The 17145-nt window shown below is 41.2% G+C and overlaps 1 protein-coding gene across 2 annotated transcripts in view; it reads left to right on the top strand.

Annotated features, from left to right (window-relative positions):
- The window catches only part of LRPPRC (leucine rich pentatricopeptide repeat containing), a 102633-nt gene extending 93627 nt beyond the window's left edge, over window positions 1–9006 (top strand). For both annotated transcript variants that reach the window (XM_080812994.1, XM_080812995.1), the window contains 6 exons: window positions 902–1041; window positions 1157–1272; window positions 3766–3840; window positions 5137–5221; window positions 7156–7298; window positions 8852–9006. In XM_080812994.1, the coding sequence (XP_080669120.1) occupies window positions 902–1041; window positions 1157–1272; window positions 3766–3840; window positions 5137–5221; window positions 7156–7298; window positions 8852–8908 (616 nt within the window). In that variant the 3' untranslated portion in view covers window positions 8909–9006. The remainder of the gene's footprint in view (window positions 1–901; window positions 1042–1156; window positions 1273–3765; window positions 3841–5136; window positions 5222–7155; window positions 7299–8851) is intronic.
- The last annotated feature ends 8139 nt before the right edge of the window (window positions 9007–17145 follow it).

Here is a 17145-nt window from a genome sequence, read left to right on the forward strand (position 1 = left end):
TCAATTTTAGAATGTTATCATATTAAACAGTTTTATATGATATGGAGAATGTGTTTTTATTCACTATTAAATAATTATCTCACTAAAACCCATAAGAAAAATGTATTATAACAGGGTGTTCATTTTTTATTAGAAAATTCTTTTGTGTTAGGTAAGAATTCCAACAAAATTGATTATTATTTCATAACTGTAAAGTATGAATCCAGGAGTACCTTAGCCAGAAACCTAATCATGCAGATCATTCTTATCATAACTTGTTATGTAAGGCTATGTCATTGATTTTTTTTAAATGTAAATTGTAAAGATACTTTTTTTCTGAGAATTTTATTGTAAATTGATTATTTTTCAAATGTTGTGTGATAACCAACAAAAACAAATTGATGTGACTGTGGTTGAAAGACATGAAAGTAGGCCTTTGAAGACATCATTAGCATCTTTAGGAATCCTGAGGTGTTATACGTGATCTTCATTCACCTCATGCAGTAGGGAGCAGTTGTAGATCATAAAGCCAAAGTTATAGCATTTAAATAAGTTTTCATTTTATACCCAGAGAGCTGCAAAATCAAATTAGATATTTAAGCTGTTTTCTTAAGTTATTGTCATTGATTCTTCTATATGTTAAGTGTTTAGTCTTGTCTTCAGAGCAGTGTTTTTCCAAAAGTAGCTATTTCAGTTATTGTAGCATGAACTGCCTAGTGATTATCTTTGCCACCTCCATATGATTGATTCCAATTTCATAGTGGTTTTTATCTGGTTAGTGGTATTTATATTTACATTTCGTCCTAAAGTATTTGTATATGTGAATCTCAAAGTAAGTTCTCATACTAAAACTGCCTGCAATATTAATACAAAAGCAGAGACTTTTTTTTTTTTTAACAATATATGTGACTCTGTCTTGCAGCAATAACATAGATGTTGCAATAGAAAACATTGAGAATATGCTTACTTCAGAGAATCAAACTGTGGAACCCCAGTACTTTGGCTTGGCATACTTATTCAGAAAAGTAATAGAGGAGCAGTTGGAACCAGCAGTTGAAAAGAGTAAGTGAGCTGTTCTTCCTAAAGAACACAGAAGCACATTTTCTCTCTGGTGAAGCTGGACCTGATGTCTTTTGTGGATGAGTTAAAAGCTATCTCTTACCTGTTACTTTTTCAGTAAGCATCATGGCAGAGAGACTGGCCAATCAGTTTGCAGTTTACAAACCTGTCACTGATCTTTTCCTTCAGCTTCTGGAATCAGGCAAAGTGGATGATGCCAGAGCTCTCCTACAGGTAATGACTCACCACACCTGGAGCAGTGGGGCTTGGGGCTTGTGAGAAGTAAATTGAGAAGTCACTAGACCTAGGTGTGGGGTAGGATGCATGGTGCTTCCAGTACATTTATGTGCAGTGTGGATAACAGCCTTGTGACAAGGACTGGATTGTAAGTAAAGATGCCAGTCCAGGCTAGAAACGCCCTGAGGTTTAAAGGGGAGTGAGGGAAGATGTGTTGTGCTGGCAGATTTAAAGACAAATGTTTCTGTGCAGATAGGTAACGCAAAACCATTCCTTTGGTTTCCTACTTTAATTTCTCTAATGCTCTGAAGACCGAGCATCACCATGGCAACACAGTTTGCAAACAAAAAGTAGGAAATGTTTGCTTTTCAAGTACAGCTTCTCACTTGAATACTCAAACATTCTCAGTGCCTTATTCAAGGTTTATTAAGAGTTGAATTTGCTTTCTATTCACTTGTGTGTCACAGACACATTAAATGACAAATGCAGGTCTCTGTGGCCCGCACTCTCAGTTAAATTAGCAATCTTCAGGGAAGGAGACAACTGCATTCATGCCATTTTAACAGCACTAAATATAAAGCTGTGCCAAGTGCCGACAGAACGGTGGGTGATCGGAGCTGCCACTGGCAGTGTACACAAACAGGCACCGCTGGGGAGCCCTTCCCAGCAGGTGGCAGTCAAACAGTCACCGTGATCCCGCCAACGGCTGTGTTTGTGTAGACTCCCTGTGTCAGATTGAGGCCTGGGACCAATTTCTGATAGTAAATAGTATTAGATTCAGTTCCATTTTTATGAGCTGCGAAGCACATCAGTGGTAGGTAGGGAGGGTGAAACTGCACCCCTGTGCTGGAGCTCTGGTTTCAATCCTTAAAGTTCATCTAGTTGGACAGAACCCAAACCATTTTTAAAAGGAGTTCTTGAGAAGTTTCTCTGTGTGAACAGTTTTGTAAAAGGTGGAAATCGGCACTTGTGTCTAAGGCTTTTTCACTTTTTGTTCCTGGACAGAGACAAACTCCAGCTAATTGGGAATGTTCTTGTCTGGTTTGATTTGATTCCTTTTTTTTTTCCTCCCTCATCTCCCTCCCTTCACCAGCACCCCCCCCCCTTTTTTTTTTTAACAGAAAAGGCAGTTTATGTTATAGAGGGATTCTAGGAATCTTTTCCATCGTCTTACCTTGCTTTAATGTTAGCGGTCCTTTAATGTTAGAGGTTGCATCTGAAAGGAATAAACTCTGAGGCCTTATCTTCGTGTGTACATTTCGAAGTGTGCCTACTAGGGGCTGTGCATCTCTCATTATACACATGATCGTCCTCGTTCCATTTTAACACACTATTTTCATGGTTCTTTAGAAAGTGGCACTTGACGGTTCATCTGCCAGCTTGTCCTGAGCCATCATCGTCGGGGGCGCTGGCTAGAGTGCACACTGACAGCAGCCTCGGCTGGGAGGCGGTGGGGCTTCTGCCTGGGCCCTCGGAGCCGCACTCACACAGCGGCCTGTCAGGGGCTCCCAGTGACAGCTGTGTGTTGATGCGGCAGCTGCGGTCTTTTCGTTGTCATCCCTTCAGTAGACGGAGGCTTCAGCTGATAAACCCTTTACCCATCCTTTACCTGCTTGTCAAACAGTAAAAGATTATTCTTGCTGCAGCAAAGAATACTTTATTCACAGATGTCGAAAACATCAGTTTATAATGTAAATGTTCTGTGTGTCCCCAAAAGTTCTTTTTATACTATTCGTTTTAGTATTGACAATGTTTTAAAGCTTTGAAAGCTCTATGTGCTTTGAGAAACTTAAAAGAATGACATCTGTGATGAGTGTAAACTAAAATATTGTCTTGCCATATTTGATTTCACTATAGCATCTAAGATTGGATAGACACTTGATTTATCTGGTCTGTCATATAAACTTTTTTTTTTTTGAGTTTAACTTTTGTCTCTTTCTCAAGCACTGGCTGTCTGTTGCAATGAAAGCCTTTTATAAAATAGAGAGATTGAAATCAGTCCTTTTGTATGCATAAGTGTAGGTAATTATACTTTAAAGAGAACTTGCTTTGTACATTTTAATTTTTATAAAGAAACGAGCAGTTATCTCCCTGACACCTTATTAAATGTATAATTAACCTTATGATCCCTAGCTCACTTGTGAATGCTTGGCAGAATAATTGGAGAGGAATAGTGCTTCTTTTTTTCCTCTTTCTTTGCAGTCCTAAACCTTATTCTGTGGTTGTTGAAGCATTAGTTTAATTTTTCCCTTTTCTTTTTAAACAAACTTTATACTCACAGCGCCAAGGGCGACATAATTCACAAAAGCTCAGAGTAGCTCACGTTTGTTTTCTGTTCTCTTACCGTACAAAAACCGGTTGACGATTAGGCCTTCCCATTGGTAATGATACATTACTGTATTATTGTGAACTTTGTTAATTGGAAATATTCACCTTGGTCTACTTGTTTATCAAAAACGTTCATTGACTGAATGATGTTTCAATTTTTAGAGATGTGGTGCGATTGCTGAACAAACTTCAATCTTCTTGGTGTTCTGTATGAGGAGCTCTCAGAGACCAGGAAAGGTACTGTGCTTGACTTACTGGCAGATCAGGGATGCTAGAAGCCAGTCTTGTTCAGGGTACTGAGTTTCACCTAAGAGTTGGTTCAGTGCCGTACCTAAAAACACTCTAGACACTAAAGATTTTGCTTGTCTCTGTTTTCTGTAAATCTGATTTTACCTATTGAGTACCACAAACCCCATTCTTAGTTTATTTGGAAACATACAAAGTTTCAAACAGAGTGCCAGTTGTAATGTTTTATGTGAAACATTTAGGTTTCCAGTCTGAGAGGTCTAGTTCTCCTTAATCTCCCCCACACTAGCACACTGTTTTGTGTGTGTGTGTGTGTGTGTGTGTGTGTGTATGTTTTATTTACCTAATTGAACTTTTTATCTCTGACTCATATTTACTTACAGCAAGCAGCTTTTCAAAGAGACTGTTATTTTAAATTTGGGATAAAAAAGTATAAGAATTTTAAAAAGCACTTGTCACTCTGCATATAGGCATGGGCCTACTGACTTGCTCAGAAGATGGAAAGGGAGCATACAGTAATATATCTACTGAGAACATTCCTCCCAGGAGACTTAATTGTAGGAAGTCCTGGAAAGATGTGGGTCCACTTATATAGGTTGACTGAATAAATGTGTAAAAAGTGAATTAGAATTTTTTAAAAATTGCAGTTACAGTGTCTAGCTGTTTGACAGAATAAGTAAGCCAAGTGTTTCTTTCGTGAGATGGGAACATGGCATAAAGATTTATGAAATCCATCCTTGATTTATCCGGCAGTATCATGTGTTTGGTTATCTTTAGGATGTGGCAGGTCTGTATTCACTACCGGAAGTCAACCCATTGTTGTGTCCAGATGACCTCTGAAAGTCATGGAGTAAATATTCCAGTGAGATCTGGAAATCTGCTGTTTGTATATACAAGGCAGGGAAAACTTCAGAATGTTTGACCCAGTTCTTCACATTTTATTTAAAAATCTTGCCACCTGAAGATACAGTTAATACCTCTTTCTACTCTTTGGGATCTTGTAACTTCCTTGGTAGGGTTGCCAGTTGACAAAAGATATTTCAGAAAAATATGTGAATTTATTTATGTGAATGGAATTTCATTAACTTTGGAAAAATGCTTGTTTTAGCTGTAAATTATTAAATGAATAGTAAATATTAAGATATACAGAAGGGAAAAAAGTTTATTAAATTCAGTAGATGGTTGTGTTGTAATTGTGAAGATTTCCTGATATAATATCCACATATCAGTGTTTTATTTCATTCTTCTTTCGAGTCGTGCTAACATTTCCTATATTTAATTTCCTAGGCATCAATTCTGAAATCTTTGTTAGAATTAATTCCTGAATTAATTGAAAAGGAAGAAGCATACACTTCGGTCATGAAAAGCTATGGTAATAAGTTTAATCTGACTTTTTTATTTAAGTGATTTAGATATTTGTAGTATAGTCAACTGAGTCTTCCGCTCAAAGACAGTAGTCCTAAATATCAGATAACTATGATACAAATAATCAATTTAGCTTTAGAAAATGTTTTATAACTGTATTTAAGAAAAATATGTAATTATGCATATAACTTTAACATAAAGAAGTATCACTGAGCATTTTCAGCAGGGCCCAGCTATGCTGAATAGGATCCCAGGCTCCCGGAAAGACTTGGAGGTCCCCTTGGGCGTATGTACCGGGGAAGGAATCCAGTCTCCCCAAGGCCACCTGAAACATAACATGAAATAGGTACATATTTGAGACTACCACGTGACTTGTCTTCCTGCTCCTTCAGTACCCTCCCAACCTGCCTACACTTTTGAAATAACAGACCCCTTAATTAAAAAGTGGGCCCCAAGATTTTACTTTAAATCACACTTGAAATTCCAGTCTTTAAGCAGTTTGTACCCCGACTGCCAGCTCATCACACAGAAAAGGAAACCAGGCTAAAGTTTTCATGGTAATCAAGATAAATGGAAGCATTTCACTTCCTACTTATGATCATCTGTCCATCCGCCACTCACTGATTTGCTCACATGAGGCAAGGGATAAACAAAGTATTGCTTTGTTGATTTTATTGTTGTCAGGACAGCAAACTACAATAGGAATTAGTAACTTGGTTTTCCCTTTTCTACCCTTACAAGGGGACAGTGATATATTTCAAAATAGAGGCAATAATTGTAAAACTTCTCAAAGTATCATTAGGGGGTTTGGGAGATGTTTAATAATGAGTAAATAACCATGAAATAGTGTCAAAACAGTATAAAACTGCTAACTAAATTGTATAATCCCACGTGGGAATGGGATGGGGAGGAGCAAAGAAACCATGAAGGTGCAGGAAAGGTTTTGGCCCCTACAGGGACCAGTTTTCCTATAGACAGGAAATTGACTTCACCCAAACAGCAGAGAGCTGTTGAAGTCCAGTGAGAACTGATGAAGCATCCATGCTTGCTCCCTTTTGGGAGATCTTGGCTCCTTGGATTGATCCTTTGTTTGACTTCTATTGCATCCATCCTGGGGGCTTGCCTTGGCACTGCTGGAGTTGGGATTGGTCCTACAGCACTGTTGTAGGGAAGGGGATTGTTGGGTGCTTAGATGTTGACAATTGAAGGCAAAATTAAACAGTTGAACTACCAGCAGTAATTGCTAGTAGAGGCCTTGTAATCTCAATGGTAAACCTGGAAGTGAAATTTCTATACGGCAGCAGCCACGACCAGAGAGCCAGCTGAATTTAGCCCCTGGGCTACTTCATCAGTCATTGAAGTGAAATAAATATTAGCATAACTTGTTAATATTAGGTAGATGTGTATAGTTTTCTTACGCAGATAATGTATTTAGAATATTTTTTGTTATGGTAGCCAAATATATTCCTCATATTTGCTTATTTTACAGTGGAATGTACTGCCAGTCTTTTTGGTGTTGTTTAGTTGATGATCTGTATCTTGATGGAGGTCTAGATTTCCACATAATTTATAAGACCATCACCGCAACGGTCCTTGAATCAGCTTGATTTCAAGTGTGGTTTTAAGCAGAAGAGGGTTGAATGGTGTGTGTTTACTCTGTGATTGAGGACTTTGGTTTGTGGTCACTTTAACTATTATGGGTCTTTTAATAGCCTTATTTGTCATCTTTCTTCTCTTTCATCCTGAATAATGCTGAATGAGAGATGTGGGGAGGAGTGAGGGAGCTCTGGTAGACTCTGGATGTGGCTTTTTGCTGAAAGTAGTTAAGTATTCATTTGTCTTGGGATAAAGGGATTCAGGAGTCCCTGAATGGCTAACTGTTGTTGGAAAAGGAGGAAGGTATTTATAGTTATTTATCTGTGATTAATATCTTTTTTCCAGTCTCAGACAAGGATGTTGTATCTGCTAAAGCGCTATATGAACATCTGATGGCAAGGAATGTAAAATTGAACGATCTGTTTCTAAAGCGTTACGCATTTTTGCTGAAGAATGCTGGAGAGCCTGTCCCCTTCACCGAACCTCCTGTGAGTATTTCTTAATTAAGGGCGGCGGGGAGATAACTCTACAGGTTCATGTATGCTTCCTATTAATGTGTTAAAAAAAAAAAAAGTTGAATACTTAATTACATAAGGATTAGATCTCTGTGAAGAAGCCTCAGAGGAGGGATTCAGGAACTGAGCAGTCGGCTAGCAGGTTTGGCTGTGGGAGAACATGGCCCTGTGGGGCTGAGGTTTGAAATACAAGGTCAGTCTCGGACCTTCAGCCATCACCACACGTTATGGATTTTTTTCTTGTGATGAGAACATTCAAGATCCACTCTCCCAGCTACTTTCCCATATGCAATACAGTGTTATTGACTAGAGCCATCGTGCTGCGTATTACATCCCAATGACTTAATCATTTTATAACTGGAAATTTGTACCTCTTGACTCCCTCCATCCCTTTTGCCCCACCTGAGGCAACCCCCAGTCTATTCTCTACCACCTGTGAGCTTGGGGCTTTTTGTTTATTTGATTTTTGATTTTTGTTTTGTTTAGATTCCACATAAGTGAGATATATGATATTTGTCCTTTTTTTGTGATTATTCCATTTTGCTTAAAGTCCTCAAGGACTATCCATGTTGTTGCAGGTGGCAAGATTTTAGGTTTTTTATGGCTGAATAATATTCTTTGGGTGTATCATATGTTTTCTTTATCCATTCATCCATTGATGTACACTTAAATTGTTTCCATGTCTTGGCTACTGTAAATAATACTGCAGTAAACATTGGGGGGGGGGGATGTTGTTAAATAAGTGTTTTAATTTCAATTTGGTGTTTTTGGTTTCTTTTGGTGGATACCCATTAGTGGACTTGCTGGATCATGTGCTCTTCCCATTTTTTAGTTTTTTGAGGAACCTCCATACTGTTTCCACAGTGGCTGCACTTCACATTCCCACCAACAGTGCAGGAGGGTTCCCTTTTCTCCACATCCTTGCCAGCACTTGTTATTTCTTATCTTTTGTATCCTAGCCATTCTGATAGGTATGAGGTGCTACCTACCTCACTGTGGTTTTGATTTGCATTTCTGTGGTAAGGAGTGGTGTTGAGCATCTTTTCATGTATCTCTTTGCCATCTGGATGTCTTCCAGGGAAAAATGTCTCTTCAGATCCTCTGCCCATTTTTAATCAGTTGCCCAGGAAATTTTGTTTTGTTTTGTTCTATTTTAATAAGAGAAATCATTCATGCAAAATTCGTTTTTATTGTGTCATTAAGCTGCGAGTCAGTTCACGTTTATTCGAGCCTCCCGTAGCCAGGCGTAAAGGCCTGCCTGCACATGCGCACACACAGCAGAGGCCCTTGGTAAAGTTTTCACTCTGGACTTGCGGCCCTTCAACTAGTGCTTCATGAACAGAAAGGAGTGCTGAGGCTTGAGGGGAGAGCAGTTGCCACGGGCCTGGCGGTCTTTGCTATCAGTTTACAGCACTTCATGACATTTGAGGGCTTCGTTTTGTTTTATATGACTTTCGAGTTTTGTCCCATGAGTTCTCGCTGGTAACTATACGTGTAACTTCCCTCCCTTTTTGTCTCCTTAACAGGAAAGCTTTGAATTTTATGCAAAGCAGTTGAAGGAATCAAGGGAAAACCCCTTGTGAAGCAAGCAGGCACTACTTTATTTTGTGCGTATTTGTGATTTTAAAAATGCTATTTTTTAAATACATTTGAGAGGACAGAATAAATAAATGAAAAGTTCCTTTGTGTATTTTTTTTATTCATAATGTATATATGTCCAACACTTTATTAACAAGAGCTGTGTGCAGTTAGTCACTAGAGTTTTTGGGGTTTCACTTAACTGCATAAATCTACATTTTTTTTCACAGCTTCTGATGTTTGAAGCTGTAAGTTTTCAGGGTTCTTCTCCCAGTGACTCTCCAGGTCCCCTGTTCTGTTTTGTTCATTATTTTCATAAAAATGTTATTCCTTTATTTAAGACTTTCTTGTTAATATTATTTATCTGAAAATTGTGGACCTAGACAAAATGATGCTCAGTGAGCTTTCTAAGGCTTTACTGTTCTGTGATAGGAATTCTCTTCATGTGTGAAACCCTGCATAATATTCCAGTTTTGTAAATTGCTGGCACTGGCAGGCATATTGTAAGTCATCACACCTAGCACTCGTTTTCCGGTGAGAAACAGAAACACAGAGACTGTCGCTTGCCCTTGGTCAGGGTGCTGTTTTCCAATGCCTGGATGCTCCCCGCCGTGCTTTCTCTTCTCCCACGGAGGCTTCTAAGAGGCTCTGTTCACAGACATCTCTAGGACTGAGTCCTGGCTGTGATGTTGATCCTGAAGCAGAGAGCAGTGCATTTCCTCTTATCTCAGTTTCAGGTTTGTCGGCACAAGTACACCCTACACCAGGCTCTTGTTACTTAATACTTATCCTTTGAATGTGTGATTTTATATATGAAGGAAATTGTGGTTTGTATTCAGTTTTATCAAAGCTATCCCCAAATTGGCTTTCATGCCTATTAATATCTATATTATCTGTTGTTACTATAAAAGAATTCAGGCTGGTTTGTGAAACACTTTGCCATTACAAAAGTACCTTAATATGTAACAGTGACCTAGTTGAGGATTAGGTTAATTAATTATCCAAAATGTTGAAAATGTTTTATTTGAGGTTTATCCTCATTTTGGTGTTTTCCTTATCCATTTGAAATCAGTGGTTCCCACTGTTCCCATGAGGGGAGACCTTGCCTTGCGGGAAGTAAGCTGGCCTCGTGCTGGTTGTGCTGCTGACCTGAGTTGGGCACCCACCAGTCCTTCATCTAGAGCCTGCAGGTGGCATGAAAGGGAGGGGTTGATGGAGCAAAGCCAAGAAGTAAACGTCATGGTGGGATTGGCCATGCTTTCCTTTATCTCTTTTATGTGTAGTTAGACCTAAGGGTTCAGAGGCCTTGGCCAGTGCCAAGTCCCAGCCTAGAGGACTTAATGAAGCTCTCCTTTGTTTGCTCCCCAGGGGCAGAAACTGGAGCTATTGTGTATGTACCTCTATTGTCTGGTTGGCCATGAGCCTCACTCCCATTGGTGATTCCACTGAAGCAGGCCTTATTTTTTGCAGTTATGCCAACCCTCAGTTAGTGGAGCAACATTTTATTGATGTTCATTGAAAGAGGTCTCTCAGAGGAGGTGTAACCTTGGGGTATACCCTGGACTTCCCCATTTTGTCTCCTCCAGAGACAGTACAGTCTTATTCGCATGAAGTGACTCTAAGCCAGCCTTCTGTATTGATGCTGGTAAAATGCAAGGTGTAGTGCAGAGGAAATTAAGTACAAACCCCTCATCTAGCATTCTGAATGGCATGACTGGCTTCCCCTTTTGAATTTAAATATTTACAATGTAATTGTATATTCTGTGTGGGCTAAGAAATGCTTTCTAAATATCTGATAGCCAAATTGAAACAAATAGAAACAGAGAACAAACACAATTATAGCACTCAATAATATGTTTTAGACTAAAATTATAAGCAAACAGCTCTTAAAAAAGTAAATGTCATTGTAAACTTTTGGAAAGTATCATATTTTACATGTGATTGTATGTTCATGTGTTTGAACCTAATATAATTTTAATGTGAAATGCTTTGAATAAATTATACTCCAAAAACCTGTAAGCGTCTTCATTTTTTTTTCTTTTTTTTAAAAAAGATTTTATTTATTTATTTGACAGGTAGAGATCGCAAGTAGGCAGAGAGGCAGGCAGAGAGAGAGGAGGAAGCAGGTTCCCTGCCGAGCAGAGAGCCCGATGTGGGGCTCGATCCCAGGACCCCGGGATCATGACCTGAGCCGAAGGCAGAGGCTTTAACCCACTGAGCCACCCAGGTGTCCCTTCATTTTTAGTCTTATCAAATTTTTGCGTAATCACTTTTATCATTGCAAGGACTTTAGTGTAAAAATTTTAAGTTAAAAATTGTGTGGTAGCCTCTCTTGCGGCCAGAATTTCTTTGCTAAGTGGTGTAGTTTGTGTGTAGAGAACTGACAGGATCACAGCTTCTCTGTTACAAGGACAAGCAGATACTTAATTTGAGATCCCTGAGGTACAAAGTTGGCGAGAATTAATTAGTAGAGGAGGATATATGGTAAATGGACACTGAAAATGAAAGGGGTTTTATCTGTATTAAGTGTCAGAAGGAGCATTCGACAGCAGCACAGAGCTGTTCCTGGCATACTCCCCATTCCCCCTTGCTTATCCTCTTGTTCCTTCCTGGGGAGTGGGGGTGAGATTGTGGTGGCCAGCATGGGGGGGGATGCTGCTCTCTGCAGCTTCTTGTCCCGTCTCCCCACCTAGCCTCTTGTCTCTCCAGGACTCCCACAGCCACTTAAAAGAGCAGGTACCCCACAGCTGGTGAACTCCCCAGGGCCTGGTTCTTTGTGTCACGTCTGTAAGCCCAGACCTTGCACAGTCCTGGCCGCAGGGCCCCCGTGTGCTGTTGTCAGGTTTGTGAGTTCTGCGGGGCTAACCATGGGCACCCGCTACTGTGCATCAGGCACCCCTCTTCCCTCACATTCGAGTTGAGAAACATCCAGGCTTAACAGCAGTTAATTTCCCCACAGTGATCAGAATCAACAGTGATTTATCACATGGCTAGGACTCTAACTTCCCCAAAACAATCCAGTTAAATTTTAAATTCAGTTAAAAATCCAGTTAAAAGTCAAATTAGAACCTCTGAACTGTTTGGGTATTTCTCTAGAAAAGCAAGCTTTCACATTAAAACAAATGTTTCCAGTCCGGACAGCCTTACATTGTAAGGTTTTCTTCCATTTAGTCAAATATCCAGTGCCTGGCATAAATGCTAAGTTTGTGAATTCCAGTAAATTATTAAGCAAGCTTTATATTGCAAATTGTTCTTCCCTGTACAATTTATTCCCCAAGTCTGCAATGTGTGTACTCTGCATATGTTTTCTCCTGTGTTTGAGCACAATTTTCCCATTTAATATTTGTCTTTCTGACAAACCAATATTTGTAGAGTTTCTGTAAAGTGAAAGCAACATTCCTGAAGTATGGTCGAGCTAATAGCTGCAGGGGGTACACAATCATGGTAATTTATCACTTTGCTGTTTCTATTAGGAATGTATTCTGCTTTCAGACCTGCGGACTTTACAAAGCCCACATTATGCAGCCTTAGTACAAATGAAGGAAATGGCTGCATTTGCAAATTCAAAATAAGCACTTATCTTTTTCTTTTTTGCACAAAGAAAAGAAACATCAGAAGAAAAGAAACAAAATCCAGTTCAGGCAGAGCAAAAACATTTAAGCGACTTCATACTTCGTGGCCCTGAACATTTGTTTGGATAATGGCTGGCCTTCGGGATCCGTGCTTACAGAGATCTCTTGAAAGTAGTATCTTCACCAACCCTGCCCCAGGCATGCACATGCTGAAAACTCTCTAAATTATTTACTTGCTTATGTCGTATCCTCTCCTAGGCCGTTAGCTCTACGCCAATTAGAACAGAACTGGTTGGCATCCAGTAAGCATCCTCGAATGAACAATGAGCCCAGCTCCTGTCCTGCTTTGCAAGTCCTGTGCTTTCTGAGATTCAAGCAGAAAGTAATGACCTATGTTGACTCAAAAAAAAATTTTTTTAAACTTAGGCACCACACTTAGTGTGGAGCCCAACACAGGCCATTGAACTCATAACCCTGAGATCAAGACCTGAGCGGAGATTACTTGTATGCATGCATTGGAGAGTTTCCTCACACACACTTGTCTTCCGAAGAGATCAAAAATGTCACTTTGAAGCTCAGAGCTAGGAGAGTGGGAGCTGAGGCCCAAGAAGTCCTTTAAAACCCATGTTCCCATGTGAAAACACGTTCGAGTTTACTGCCAGAAGGAGGAGGGCTTTTAAATGTGTAACGGAAGCCACTTCGGTGCAAGAGTGGGATCAACAAAAATAAAGAGGTTCACTTGTAACAGGGCAGTGGAGCTTTTTCGCAGTTTGGGGAAACAAGAAATAGCTCCAACTTCACAGAAAGACAGTAAACACGGGCACTGAACGTGGGAAGCTGAGAAGTGTTATCCGGCCTCTGAGTTGGTGTGTGTTAAAAAAATCTCAACCCCTTGCTTCAGATATTACTGTTTTAATTGTTAGCTGCTCACAGCCCATGTGCTGCTGTTCCCAGCTGCTGGCAGAAAACAGCCTGCCGCCTCCCCTGCCAGAGGGGTCTCGGTGTGAGAGCAACCAGGATATTCCTCTGTCCCCAGCCACTTGGAAGGAAGAAGCAATCCTACTATCAAAAATGATGGATGACTCGAGATTTGAATGCTCTAGTTGTCTATGAAAATAGGGGTGTCTACTTTCAGGCAAAAGCAACGGCTGTATTTTCCAAAGAACAGGTCAGCCAGGGAGAGGCTTCCTCACTGTCGGCTTCCCAGTCAGTCCCTTGTTCGCTCTCTCAAGAGTCTGATCGGCGCTCCAGGCCCGGTGCTGGGCTGAGGGAAGGGGCCTCTGGTAAGTGACTGACACTTGAGTCTCGTCTACCAGGTCTGTGCTTAGCACCTGGATTTGGCGTCCATTTAAATATCCCTACTGCTGGCTGTTTAATCTGGAATCGAAACAAGAGGTCCTATGGGAGAAATAAAAGTGCAAGATCTCTCTTTGTGAACCTGACTGATGAGACCCGCTTGACCCAGGGCAAGATTAGGTCTTAAATCATTTTTATAGAACAAGAGCAGGAAAAAATGAAATACTGAGTTGGGCACCTGGGTGGCTCTGTCAGTTAAGCATCCGACTCTTCGTCTCTGCTCAGGTCTTGATCTCAGGGTTATGAGTTCAAGCCCTGTGTTGAGCTCCCCACTAAGTGTGGTGCCTACGTAAGAAAAAGAAAAAGAAAAAGAAAAAATAATATTTGAGTCAACACAGGTCATTACTTTCTGTTTAATTAAAAATTTCCTGTAAATAACATAATTTGAAATTGAAGGTCTTAAAATGCAAATTTAAAAACCTTTGCCTTCTGGTCAAGGGACTGCAAAGCCTTACAGCCTTGGAACAAATCCAGTGCGCTGCCTGCTTTCGTAAACACTGTCTCACTGGGACGCAGCGCGCCATGTGTACTGTTGAATTGTCTGTGGTGGCTTTCACACTGCAACAGAGTTGAGTGACCCTCAAAGCTTGCAACCATCTGACCCTTAACGGGAAGAGTTTGCAACCCCTGTTTCTGAAAATTATTCACAGGCAGGCCTCTCCCCCTTCCAGGGCAGGGAGGGGCTGAGGAGACCACCTGCATGCTGTGGGGAGGAGCGGTTTTGTTTTGTTTTGTTTTGTTTTTTGTCTGTTTGTTTCAGAAACAAACCGGTGAAATCAGAATCTCAGGGGGTGGGTCCACAGTGGGTATTTGTTAAAGCTCCAGGGAGGACAACCAGGGCGGAAAAGCAGGATCCTCTAGCAAAAAAGGAAATGGCAGCTGCTGGAGTTTCTCCCATTCTCCGGCACTGGCACTTTGCCCCTTTCCCCCAGAGCTCTGCGCACCAGAGCCCACTGAATTATTAAGGCCCCTTGTAAACTGAGTGGTAGATGATGGAGGGCTATCGCCCTCATGAACTTTGGAATCACTCGAGAGTTAATGAAAATGCCCCATGTTCTCTTCCTCCTTCTCCCTTCTCCCTTCAGGCCTAAAGCCTTTAGGTGACCACAGAATGGGTATGCGATGAGGAACCGGGGTGGGCTGGACTAGGATGAGGACGGCATCTGTGTGGACTAGGGGACAGTTGATGGGGGAGATACAGCCCCAGCAGGGTGAGGAGATTTTTTCGGTGAGCACCGAAAAAAATGCTGTGTGGATGGGAGATTGGTTACATATAGAGGACTAACCAAATGAATGAAAATATGAAGGCCAGTAGAATCCAGGTTTCTTGCAATTGGAAAGGGGAGTTATAAACACAGAAAAGAAGAATATAATCAACTCTGGTGTACTAGAATTTAGGAACTGGATGTATTAATGTACAGGTAGGTGTGTATATGTTTATGCTCACGTACACACACACACACATATACAGACCTGTGTACACATGTATGCATTCCTAACTTTGCCACCTCAAAGGGTCTGGGGGCTGTGATGCCCCAGTAGCAATGGGCGGACTTACCACTCAGATTTTGGCTTCTAGATACCATTTACCACTCAAGGGAACCAAGATTTTTTAGGGAGATTTCTGCTTTCTAAGCACTGGGTCTAAGGACTGATGGTGGAAAAGCAAGCCTGAAACACTTTCTTGTGAAAGGAAGTGTTCACACAATGATGGGGACAGATCAGAAGGATGTAGAAGCGTGCTTGAATGGGCTTCCAGGGCCAAATCAAGGATGGTCTGAACATAAAAATTAATGATGATACTATGGGATCATAAGCCATTGTATATAACAGGAAACTACAAGTTTATATTCATAGAAATTGAAAAATGGATAAATGGAAAGCATAATGAGCAACAGATACCTTAGATAGTTTCAAAGCACCTACCTACAAAATGCTTATGAATTACCAAAGAAGGGACTTGGCTGGGAAGAAGCCTGGCAGACACCCCCGTGTTCAAGTGATCCAAGTGTATGTCTTCACTGCAATCTTCACTGGCAATAGGATACAGTGAGAAGGGCATGTCACTTCTGTGACATCTCTGCCAAAGGAAATCCCTGTGATAGCCCATTAAATTCATGATCTGAATTTCATCATGAAAATACACCAAACTTGGGGCGCCTGGATGGCTCAGTGGGTTAAGCCTCTTCCTTCAGCTCAGGTCATGGTCTCAGGGTCCTAGGATCGAGCCCTGAGTCGGGCTCTCTGCTTGGTAGGAAGCCTGCTTTCCCCTCTCCCTCTGCCTGCCTCTCTGCCTACTTGTGATGTCTCTCTCTCTGTGTCAAATAAAGAAATAAAATCTTAAAAAATATATATATATACACCAAACTCAAGTTGAGAGCTATCCTGCAAACTCTTCAATATCAAGGTCACGAAAGTCAAGGAAAGCTGAGGACTGTTCTAAACTGAAGCAGACCAAAGAGAACTGCCAACCCGATCTGCTTGCTCCTTTTGCTGTGAAGGACCTCACCAGAACAATCAGTGAATCTTGAACTGGGCCTGCCCCTTGGATAGTGGCAAAGTAACACTGTTGTAATACGCCATGGTGTAAGGTCACAGTGTAAGTATCCTGAGTTTGCTGGTGCACTGTAAAAGGGCAGTGTGCTGGAGTACTGCTTCTCAAACTCAGGTACACAGATCACCTGCGGATCTTTTAAAAATGCAGACTCAGATTCAGCTGGTCTGGGTGGAGTGTGAGATTCTGCCTGTCTAGCCAGCTCCCAGGTAAGGCCCATGCTGCCTGTCTGGGGCAGTAACAGTAAGAGTTTAGGGAACCTGGGGTGATTATTTACTGTTTGCCCCCCAAATACTTACCTTCCTCCTTTTTTGGCCCCAGACTCTGGGGTTTCCTCTGGGAGCAAATGGCTCTCCTCCGTGTACCAGTTTTGGGTCGGATGGTCCTCAGCGCTCAGGCAATGAAGCACGCAATTGGGTGTGATCTAACCCATACCCTGGCCACTGTGAAAGGTTCAAGGCCCAGTCAGGGCCAGTGGGATGCAAGTCTAGGAGGCCTGGCTGAGCTGGCACAGCCTCAACAACCATCTTCATCTTCTGGAGGCTTCCTAGAATTCTAAGCCGTGCACTGGCTCAGGACTTACCTTTTGCCCTCCAACTCCTAAGGCTTCCAAAGCTTTCCGACCCCCACATGTGATTCCACCACATAGTACCAATGTAACCTTACTTATTAGCAAACTGAATTTTTACCTGTTTCCTCATCTATGAAATGGGATACCACTCACCTCAAAGGGTTGATAATTGTATACTGTGATCCACAT

This window comes from Martes martes (assembly GCF_963455335.1).
Source record: "Martes martes genome assembly, chromosome: 9".
In the NCBI taxonomy this organism is placed as follows: domain Eukaryota; kingdom Metazoa; phylum Chordata; class Mammalia; order Carnivora; family Mustelidae; genus Martes; species Martes martes.